Source organism: Corythoichthys intestinalis, chromosome 11, assembly GCF_030265065.1.
Source record: "Corythoichthys intestinalis isolate RoL2023-P3 chromosome 11, ASM3026506v1, whole genome shotgun sequence".
NCBI classification, from domain to species: Eukaryota; Metazoa; Chordata; class Actinopteri; order Syngnathiformes; family Syngnathidae; genus Corythoichthys; species Corythoichthys intestinalis.
Genome location: NC_080405.1, coordinates 25,105,157 through 25,117,300, shown reverse-complemented (window position 1 = coordinate 25,117,300; position 12,144 = coordinate 25,105,157). Strand labels below are relative to the sequence as shown.

The window sequence follows — 12,144 nt, the reverse complement described above, 5'->3', positions numbered from 1 at the left end:
AAATTAACAAATGTGACAAAGGAAAGTGGCTAGTGTGATAACCTGGTAAAATTTGTAAGTTTGTTAAATAGGTAATTCAATCGTCAAAGCTTTAACTTGAACATAGGAACTATGACCTCATGAATGCTGGAAAATTCCACCTTCTTTCAGTATTATGTCAGTTAAATCCACAGTGTAGTGTTGGGCGTCCCAATTCAATGTGAAAGTGAAATACAAGGAATTTAGGAAAATACTACTACACCCTGTGCTGTACAGTGAAAATCTAAAAGGCCAGGATGTCATTAGATCAAAACTGTGTTCTGCTAATTGAAGCTTTTCCTTGAGTAGTGTCCACTCCATTATGAAACAAGACAGTTATACAGCTGTACTTTAAAACATTTGCGACAAAGAGCACAGTGGAAGCATCCTGGGAACAAAACCAAGAAGTCGAGGGAACGAAACCATTCTCTGCTATCTGAATTTACTTATGTTTCCATTTATGTGTGAAAGGCGTTGACATGTGGGTAAATCTTATTCAGCACCCAAATCTAACTGTACAATAGCAAACACCGCAAACGAATCAAAGCAAATAACCGAGTGTTGCACTGGAAGCCTGCTCTGTCCATAACCCAGAGTTTTATAGATAGCAACCATCCTCTGCTACTTGAAACTATTACCTACATTGTGTCCAATTCCTTGCGGAAAATGTCAGAATTTAGGGAAAGAATTTCCAAGCGACCTACCCCGATGTTTGAACACTACAAACCGGCAGCAGAGTGGCGCAGCGGAAACTTGCTGGGCCCATAACCCAGAGGTCGATGGATGGAAACCATCCTCTGCCACTGTGAACATCTTCTTAACCACCATTCAATACATTGTTAAAGTTGTCATTTGGGAATATCATTATCATTCAGGCATTGAGATGTAGGTCTTTCTAAATACACAAATCGAACTGCACGATCCATAACCCGTGGGTCCATAACCCAGAGGTTGATAGGTAGCAACCATCCTCTGCTACTATAAACTATAACCTACATCGTGTCCAATTCCTTAAGAATTTGGGGAACGAATTTTCAGGACACCTATACAAGAAAAAAACACTTTTCAACACTTGAAACAGACAACTGAGTGGTGCAGCGGAAGCGTGCTGGGCCCATAACCCAGAGGTCGATGGACCGAAACCATCCTCTGCTATTATGAACTTCTTCTTAAACAGCATTTACTATAGTGTGAAAGTTTTCATTTGGGAATATCATTATCATTCAGGCATGGAAATGTAGGTCTCTTACAGTATCCAAATCGAACTGCACGATAGCAAACACTGCAAACTAATTAAAGCAAATAACCGAGTGTTGCACCGGAAGCCAGCTCTGTCCATAACCCAGAGTTTTATAGATAGCAACCATCCTCTGCTACTTGAAACTATTACCTACATCGTGTCCAATTCCTTAAGAATTTGGGAAGGAATTTGCAGGACACCGATCCAAACGTAGAGGAAAAAAAACACTTTTCGACAATTGAAACAGACAGCAGAGTGGCGCAGCAAAGCCCATAACCAAGAGGTCGATGGATCAAAACGACCCTCTGCTAATGTGAACTTCTTCTAAACCACCGTTCACTACAGTGTGAAAGTTGTCATTTGGGAATACCATTATCATTCAGGCATTCAAATGTAGGTCTTTTGCAGTACCCAAATAAAACTGCACGATAGCAAACTAATCAAAGCAAATAACCGAGTGTTGCATCGGAAGCCTGCTCTGTCCATAACCCAGAGGTTGATAGATAGCAACCATCCTCTGCTACGTGAAACGATTACCTACATCGTGTCCAATTCCTTGAGAATTTGGGGAAGGAATTTTCAGGACACCTATCTAAATATACAGGAAAAAAACACTTTTCAACACTAGAAACAGACAGCAGAGTGGCGCAGCGGAAGCGTGCTGGGCCCCTAACCTAGAGGTCGATGGACCGAAACCATCCTCTGCTAGTATGAACTTCTTCTCATACAGTGTGAAAGCTGTCATTTGAGAATATCACTATCATTCAGACATGGAAATGTAGGTCTTTTTCAGTACCCAAATCGAACTGTACGATAGCAAACACTGCAAACTACCACCGTTTACTGCAGTGTGAAGGTTGCTATTTGGGAATGTCATGATCATTCAGGCATTGAAATGTAGGTCTTTTGTAGTACCCAAATAAAAATGCACGATAGCAAACACTGCAAACTAATCAGAGCAAATAACCGGGTGTTGCATCAGAAGCCTGCTCCGTCCATAACCCAGAGGTTGATAGAGAGCAACCATCCACTGCTACTTGAAACTATTACCTACGTCGTGTCCAATTCCTTGTGGAAAATGTCAGAATTTAGGGAAGGAATTTCCAAGAGATCTATCCCGATGTCTGAACATGAGAGACCAACAGCAGAGTGGTGCAGCGGAAGCGTGCTGGGCCCCTAACCTGGAGGTCGATGGACCGAAACCATCCTCTGCTAGCATGAACTTCTTCTCATACAGTGTGAAAGCTGTCATTTGAGAATATCACTATCATTCAGACATGGAAATGTAGGTCTTTTTCAGTACCCAAATCGAACTGTACGATAGCAAACACTGCAAACTACCACCGTTTACTGCAGTGTGAAGGTTGCTATTTGGGAATGTCATTATCATTCAGGCATTGAAATGTAGGTCTTTTGCAGTACCCAAATAAAAATGCACGATAGCAAACACTGCAAACTAATCAGAGCAAATAACCGGGTGTTGCATCAGAAGCCTGCTCCGTCCATAACCCAGAGGTTGATAGAGAGCAACCATCCACTGCTACTTGAAACTATTACCTACGTCGTGTCCAATTCCTTGTGGAAAATGTCAGAATTTAGGGAAGGAATTTCGAAGATACCTATCCCGATGTTTGAACGCAACAAACCGACAGCAGAGTGGCGCAGCGGAAGCGTGCTGGGCCCATAACCCAGAGGTCGATGGACCGAAACCATCCTCTGCTGTTGTGAACTTCTTATTAAACAAAGTTCGCTACAGTGTGAAAGCTGTCATTTGGGAATATCGTTAATATTCGGGCATTGAAATGTAGGTCTTTTTAAGTACCCAAATCGAACTGCACGATAGCAAACACTGCAAACTAATCAGAGCAAATAACCGAGTGTTTTATCAGAAGCCTGCTCTGTCCATAACCCAGAGGTTGATAGATAGCAACCATCCTCTGCTACGTGAAACTATTACCTACGTCGTGTCCAATTCCTTGTGGAAAATGTCAGAATTTAGGGAAGGAATTTCCAAGAGATCTATCCCGATGTCTGAACATGACAGAGGAACAGCAGAGTGGCGCAGCGGAAGCGTGCTGGGCACATAACCCACAGGTCGATGGACTGAAACCATCCTCTGCTATCGTGTGCATTTTATTAAACAGAGTTCGCTACAGTGTGAAAGCTGTCATTTGGGAATATCGTTAATATTCGGGCATTGAAATGTAGGTCTTTTTAAGTACCCAAATCGAACTGCACGATAGCAAACACTGCAAACTAATCAGAGCAAATAACCGAGTGTTTTATCAGAAGCCTGCTCTGTCCATAACCCAGAGGTTGATAGATAGCAACCATACTCTGCTACGTGAAACTATTTCCTACGTCGTGTCCAATTCCTTGTGGAAAATGTCAGAATTTGAACATGACAGACCGACAGCAGAGTGGCGCAGCGGAAGCGTGCTGGGCCCATAACCCAGAGGTCGATGGACCGAAACCATCCTCTGCTATTATGAGCTTCTTATTAAACAAAGTTCGCTATAGTGTGAAAGCTGTCAGAGAGAGGGATAATGCGGTTATCTTCACTCAGGAATGTGGGCGTTGATTTATGATGATTTATGACCCTACCTTTGACCTTTGATTGACAGGTTGACCTTTTGACCTTTGATTGATGGGTTGACCTTTGACCCCCACCTGTCACCCCCCTCAATTAAGGGATTACCCGATGTTGCCCTTTGACCCGCACCTGTAGGGAAACAAGGGGGGTTATGGGAAAGTGTGGGTGAGAAGGGACCTGTGTCCAGGCATGTCCGGATGTCCGGTGAAAGCGATGTGCCCTTTGACCCGCACCTGTTGGGAAACAAGGAGGGGTTATGGGAAAGTGTGGGTGAGAAGGGGGAACGTGTCTAGGCATGTCTAGGCATGTCCAGGCATGTTTGAACAAAACCCCTAAGAACCATGGGATTTGGATGGGTGTGGTCTGCGTGTAGGCTAGTTTTGTAGCATTGTTAAGTGAGCATTTTGGTGGGGTCTGCGTGTAGGCTAGTTTTGTAGCAATGCTAAGTGAGCATTTTGGTGGGGTCTGCGTGTAGGCTAGTTTTGTAGCAATGCTAAGTGAACATTTTTTCGATGAGTAGCAACGAGGTAAGATCAACCATGATCAACGAGACGTGTGTAAGCATTAGCAGCGGTTCATTTTCAAGCATTTGTGAAACTACAGTTGTTCTATTCAAGTAACTTCCTTCCATTTACTCCAAAGTACAGCATCTTTCGAGTCTGAAGCTTGCTTGAACATTTCACCACAGATACTGCAGACAGAGCATCGACTTCAGCCCTAGTCAGCTTTTTGCTGCAACTATAGGTTGGTACTCATATATACATTTAGGCAAATAATTATGTATTTCAACCGGGTTTAATTCATTCTATTTCACAAAGTTAGCATGCTCTTTATACTTAAAAGTATCCAAATGAGAGTTAGTGACATACCAGTTATGTTGCTGAAGAGTCTTTTCTCCCCAACTTCTTCCTTGCGATCCCGCAGGCCGACTGATTCGAAACATGTCTCAATACTCGACGCGAAACTCCGCCCTCTTTGATAGCTCCCGCCTACGGCGCAATGAAGCATAGTGTTCTGGTTATTGTGCAGTAGACCTAACATACAGTTTCAGAGATTTGCACTGGTGAATGGTCCCGAAGTTTAGGTTTGAGTTTTCTTAACAGACTGCAATATATTTGATACAAATAAATACCAAATGCTCCAAAATACTGTAAATAGTGTTCTTATTCTTCAATCAGTTAAGAGAAACATCTATGATGTGAAAGATGTTATAGAATGTATAAGGTAATAACGTGTAGAACATGAAAAGCATAACATAAAATGCTGAATATGAAAGAGTACTGCATCTGAAGTGTTAGGTAGATATTATGTCAATGTTAATAGTGGTAATTCTTGGGGTTTGGGGATTTACTTCCAACTACAAAACACATTGTCTCTAAACTCTGTATATTTAGACATTTATGGGAATGTAACTTTTTCGTTGTTAGTAAGTTTATAAAGAGATTAGTGAGCGAGATGACTAAAGTTATACACTACATGAGATACTAATTCATTTACTTTTGGGGAGAAGTCATTTGTAACTGTAACTCATTACTTTTTAAACGTAAAATTAAAGACACTGGTTACAAGTTAACTTTTGTGTTTAAGAACGGCAACTGCCTTCTTACTATTAAAATGAGCAAACATTGGGACGATTTGCATCTCAGTTTCATGACAAACGTATTAGTTGGAGAGTGTTCCATTTAAAAGACCCCCAACTATGACAAAAACAAATGGAAACTAACATCCACTTAGAAACTAAAATTACATGACATAAAATGTTGAATATAAAAGAATGCTGCATCTGAAGCGCTGTATAAACAGCCTCTGTTAATACTTGTAATTCAGGGGGTTTGGATGACTTACTTTAAAACGCATTGTTTATAAACTGTATGCATATTTAAACATTTATGGTAATGTAATTATTTTATTGTTAGTATGTTTTTAAAGAGTTTAGTAAGTGAGATGAATAAGTTTATACACACCATGACTTACCAGCTCATTTACTTTTTTGGCAGAAGTAATTTGTAACTGTAACTCATTACTTTTTAAAGTACGATGAACAACAGTGGTTACAAGTTAACGTTTGTGTTTAAGAGCGACAACTACCGTCTTACTATTAAGATGAGCAAACATTAGGACGATGTACAACTCAGTTTCATAGCAAACGTATTAGTTCAAGAGTGTTCCACTTAAAAGACCCCTACCATGACAAAAACAAATGGAAACTAATATTCACTTAGAAATTAAAATTACGTGACATAAAATGTTGAAAATAAAAGACTGCTGCATCTCAAGCGTTACATAAACGGCCTCTGTTAATACTTGTAATTCAGGGGGTTTGGAAGACTTACTTTAAAACGCATTGCTTATAAACTATATGCATGTTTAAACATTTATGATGATTAATTATTTCCTTGTTAGTATCTTTTTTTAAAGAGTTTAGTAAGCGAGATGAATAAGTTTATACACACCATGAGTTGCTAGCTCATTTACTTTTTTGGCAAAAGTAATTTGTAACTGTAACTCATTACTTTTTAAAGTAAGATGAACAACAGTGGTTACAAGTTAACTTTTGTGTTTAAGAACAACAACTGCCGTCTTACTATTAAAATGAGCAAACAGTAGGACAGTGTCCAACTCAGTTTCGTTAAAATTGTATTAGTGGTAGAGTGTTCTATTTAAAACATCAACTATCACACCAAAAAACAAAATATCGTCTTCTATGTTCAGGGGAGAAAAAAAAAAGAAAAAAAAAGTAACTTTTAGATTTATAGGTCATTGAGATTACAACATCCGCATGTTACTAACATAGATTTCTTACAATATAAAAAAGTAGATGGATATAAGTTTAACAAACTTAATTTTGAATATTAATTGAGTACTTTAATATTATTGTAAAAATAAATAACATTATTTCAACAATATATATTGTTCAAAAAACATTATTTGAAAGCACGTTATGCTTGGTTGAGATGGAGTCTTTTTGGGCTTGTTAGGGGATAGAGAGGAGCCACAAACGTGTTGACTTTTATGATAGGGATTAGAGAGGGGGGCACACGCAGCCCCCAGATGGTTTTCTCAAACAGCCCTGTTTCCAGTTGAAGGTAACGGTACACAAAAACGTACATCAATAATAACAGATTAAGGATTTACTTCAAAACGCAATGTTTATAAACTTTATGCTTAATTAAACATTTATGGTAATGTAATTATTTTATTGTTAGTATGTTTTTAAAGAGTTTAGTAAGCAAGATGAATAAATTATACAGTACATGAGTTACTAACTCATTTACTTTTGGGGAGAAGTCATTTGCAACTGTAACTCATTATTTTTTTAAAGTAAGATTAACAAAGCTGGTTACAAGTTAACTTTATGTGTTTAAGAACGACAACTGCCTTCTTACCATTAAAATGAGCAAACAATAGGTTGGTGTACAACTCAGTTTCATTACAAACATATTAGTTCAAGAGTGTCCAATTTAATAAACCGAGTAGCATAACAAAAAACAAATAGGAACTAATGTTCACAAAATTACACAACATAGAATATTGAACATAAACAATGCTACATCTGAAGAGTTATATGTTAGTATATTTTTAAAGAATTTAGTAAGCGCAATGAATAAGTTTAAACAGTATCCAGACCAAATGGACAGCCAGCTGAGTTCTACTAGCCATCTCCACCCCACTGCTAGTACCTGCAAACACCTACAACGCAATAAAACATACATCTGAAAGTGTCAATTTCAACAAGGGGACAAGGAGAGGTTAAAGGTAGGGGCAAAAAAGCAGGCTTCAAAGCCCTAGACAGTTATGTATTTAAAAATATCTGCAATGATACGATTATCTCGTTATTTCAAAAGATTTCCTGAACATTACTTTAGTACAGTACGCATTTGTTTTGTGCATATATTCATTCATTTCACATTACTTTAGTACAGTACGCATTTGTTTTGTGCATATATTCATTCCTTTCACATCCTGAAGAAATACAGAAATACTGATACAGTTGGTGTACCTTCTCTTACAAAACAAAATCATCTTGTAATTGCATAATAAGTGCTGTTTTGCAAACGTTTTCACTTAAAAAGTGCAACAAGCAACAACTACGGTACCTCGAAAAGCATACTGTACATATCTGAACAATGATGAGGGAATATGTTGGACCATTTTTAACCATCTGTCCTTTTGTATTCCAAAAGCTACCACTACGTACATACACTTATCTCATACCTGAGTCAATCCAAGTGAACTAAATAAATATTCAAAACAGTATATGTTGTGTTACCAAGTTTGATAAAAAAAACATTCAAATAAGAGTTAGGTAGTTACATACCGGCGTTGTCAATGGTCATACGTGTACACAGTTTGAAGATGAGTCACCTTTCTCATTGGTACGATTTATTCAAAAATAATTCTAAAAACACTTTAGCCATAAAACTATTCATTTAACTTTCTGCTCATAATACAATTCAATGTAATTGAGGTGGCACTGTCATGACTGAATGTCTGACTGTCATGCATCATTGTGTAAGGTTTGCTTGTTCCTCCTCCTTCCTGTGTGGGGTTTACGACGGGTACTCAAGTTTCCTCCCACATTCCAAAAGCATGCATGTTAGGAGTATTTAACGCATCAAATTGGTCACATAATTTTTGGGGCTATCCGGAAATTAGTCTGGTAACCCTTCCATTTTGGAAGGATCTTTGTGTTTGAGGCATGCTCGTAAAGCCTCCTATTTTTACCCATTACATACTTTCCTGAAGACTTAAACATTGGCATTATTTTTTTTCTTCCTCAAAACCCCTGTTTTTTTTTTTTTTTTGAATAAGAGCAACTTTATGTATCTTTTAATGAATTATAATAAAATGTATCCACACCATTTAGCAGTCTAAATTTGTCTTTTGAAAACCTCGGCTGTACACTCTCTGATGTCAGGCTTGTACAGAGTAATGTTTTCTTACACGCACAATTTATAAACCTGAATTACTTTTTTGCATGACCACAATAAGTAGGTAAACTGTACAGTTAATTGAATGATACATACTTTAAAAATGACCTGAAGAACCTTTATCAACATGGATTTTTCTTTAGAAACTCAGTAGCTAGGTTCCTGAAGGCATAAAAGATGTACTTTTCTCCAACAAAAGCTTTTGTTTTTTTTAGTTCGAGTAATTACAGATATTTTTAATATGTCATAAAAACACGAAATACGACAATAAATACAACCAAGTCACTTTCGTGTTATGTAAGAATTTCAGTCCCAGTACTTGTATTTATTTATTTTTTGGTATGGTGTACATTTAAAGAGAATCACCTGAAAATATGTCTATTATACGGTAGCAGCTTTCTGTGATAATGTCATACCTGAAGTCAAATTATAGCCCAAATATTTCACGCCTGATATATTACATTGTTTCTTTTTTTTTTAATTTAATTATTTCAATGATTAATTATTTTTAATTAGGTGGCTGAGTGGTTAGCACGTCTGCTTCACAGTTCTGAGATCAAGGGTACAATCTTAGAGCTCCGGCCATCCTGTGTGGAGTTTGCATGTTAGCCCCGTGCCTACGTGGGTTTTTCTCCGGGGACTCCGATTTCCCCCCACATTCCAAAAACACGCGTGGTAGGCTGATGGAACACTCTAAATTGTCCATAGGTATGAGTGTATACGTGAATGGTTGTACGGGTCATTGTGGCCTGCGATTGGCTGGCAACCGATTCAGGCCGTACGCCACCTACTGTCCGTAGTAAGCCAGGATAGGCTCCAGCATAACCGCGACCCTTGTGAGGATAAGCGGCATTGAAAAGGAATGAATGTATTTTTAATTATTTTCATGATTAATTATTTTATGAACTTATTTTAAATCATTAATTTTTATTTAAAAAATGTTTAATGACTCATTATTTTAATATTTTAAATGATCAATTAATTTGTATTTCTATTTATTTATTCTATGATTATTTCAATAATTTTAATGATTTGTTTTAATTATTTTAAAAATTATTTCTATTAAATTGTGATTTAAAATTTCATTTTCGGATTCCTTATTTCAGCAGGTGGAACGAGCTGTAAGGTCTGAGTTACGTCGACGTCTGTTTGCCAGAAGTGGGTAGGGTAGCCAAAAATTTTACTCAAGTAAAAGTAGCGGTACTTCAAAATATTATTACTCAAGTAAAAGTAGTCGTCCAAAAAAATAAATAAATAAAATATACTCAAGTACAAGTAAAAAAGAATTTTATTTACCGGGCAAATACTGTAAATAAACTGGTCTTTCCAACCATCTCAGATTGTGTTATGCGCACCTATATCTTAATACATATTCTAAATGACCACAAATCTGCTGCATTATATACATGGGTTAAATATTAATATGTCATTGGTTCTCTATTGAGGTATCATCCAGGCATCCTCCACTTTATCAGCTGTGAGATTTTGGTGGCATGCCCTGAGAGCCCTAACTAAGTCTTTAACGCAGACTTCGGATCCACGATTCTTGCGCCATTCCTTCAGCAGCTCTCTGGCAGTCTCGTCCAAATCGTTCGGATGTCTCGTTGAGACGGAATCCAGTTTAGTTTCGGTCAGACCCAGCTGTCGTCCTAATCTACGCCAGTTACGACCCAAGTTTTCAGCAATCACATTTGCGGCAATGTCCAGCTTGGCTAAAAGGGAAAAAGGGGAAAATACTTTATTCATTCAATTTGTGGTTTATAGTCCTGCGCGGCTTATTTCTGGATTTTTACAGGCCATTGAGCTGCAAGTGTTTTAGTGTAGTAGTATGTGGACACCACATTCCGAAAATTATGGTAATTTGTAGGTATTGAGATTGTCAATTCAACGTTTCTTTGGCATTTTTAATTCCATCAGTTACAAAATTGATCTAAACAGGCTTTTTATTTTTTCCCTAACGTATTCTTTTTTAACATAGTCAAACCTTTTTGGTTACTTTGCATTTTATCAATGTAATATTTAGTAATTTTTCATTTCATTTTGCATGTTCATTTCTAAAATTTTGCATTTATGTGTTAAAAATTTGTTTGTTTTACTTCTTCTTTTTTTTTTCTCATTTGAAATAAATCTTTTTCTATTTTGTGTTTAGTCTTTATCAAAAAAGGGGGAAAAAATCTGTACAATGCAAAACAAATTACAGGTAGTCCCCCGGATTACGAACGAGAATTACCGCAGAAATCGGAATTAACCCTTTAGGTGCCCCTAAATACCCCCTAAACCTCAAAATAACTAATAAAATTAAAGAAAAATAAAATAGGATACTGTACCTGCCATCATTGTTGGGGGATGGTATAAAAAGGTACACTGACGGCTTGTTCACAAGTGGGGACTCAAGAGTTCTTGATTCGCTGATGTTTACGGTAGTTTTTTCTTTTCAACCACAGACACACCGTAGAACACGTTGACCTGCTAGTGAAGAAACAGGTAAGTCGATGTGACTTATGAATCTTATTTAGAGCTTGGTCGAGCTGCTTATGCTACACCATTGCTTGCTGCATCGCACTCTACATCCTTAGTAGAATACAGAAAACGACTTGATTGGGTGTGCGCTCACTAGAATTACATTTATAAATTTCACCATTTTAATTCAACTTGTAAACAAATTATTATTAGCCATTGGGGATCCAACGATACAGTTAAGTCACGGTTCAGTATGAATTTTGATACAAGGTACACAACATAAAAAATACAAGTGTTATTTCTTTTCAATTATTTTGCTAACAAGCAAAAATAACAACACCATCATATAAACAATGTCATCATATAAACATGCATTATAGCGCATAATATTTATGTACTTACTTCTTACTGATCTGAAGAAATTTTGTATAAAAGTGCTGAGGACAATCTTTACTCTTTGTAAAGTGAGGCAGGGCACAATGTTGATTGCTACTGTTCTCTTAGCAGGTATGTTTACCACATGAGCAAAACATCTTATTTGTGGTCCCAGTCCATCTGTGTTACGTACTGAATTAACAATATTTGCAGCATTGTCTATAGTCACCGGTATGGATTGATTTGGCCTACTTAATTCCATTCAGTCATGGCGTTTTTTTTTTTGTTTTTGTTTTTTTTAAATTCATCACAGTAGTATATGGACTATGTGTCCCATGATCACTCTGGGGTCACACAGCCAATGGCATGGGACTTGGGGGGATCTAACGAAGCACATCTAGGTTGCTATTTGATATCTCGTGTGTGCGCGCGAGTGTTGTTAGGCATGAAAAATAGTTAACAAACGCCACAGAAGTCGGGTCTGCTCATTACTGCACTACATCATTTGACAATCGACTCTCATAAAC

The 12,144-nt window shown here is 37.5% G+C and overlaps 2 protein-coding genes across 3 annotated transcripts in view; both read right to left on the bottom strand.

Moving 5' to 3' along the window:
* psd2 (pleckstrin and Sec7 domain containing 2) overlaps positions 1-12,144 on the bottom strand; it is a 73,999-nt gene that overhangs the window by 42,735 nt on the left and 19,120 nt on the right. The gene's annotated exons all lie outside the window — the stretch shown is intronic.
* On the bottom strand, positions 10,139-11,139 carry LOC130923868 (FAS-associated death domain protein-like). Its single transcript, XM_057849959.1, has 2 exons — positions 11,110-11,139; positions 10,139-10,494 (listed from the first exon to the last, which is right to left on the bottom strand). The coding sequence occupies exons 1-2, from the start codon at positions 11,117-11,119 to the stop codon at positions 10,220-10,222; spliced, it is 285 nt and encodes a 94-aa protein (XP_057705942.1). The 5' UTR covers positions 11,120-11,139; the 3' UTR covers positions 10,139-10,219.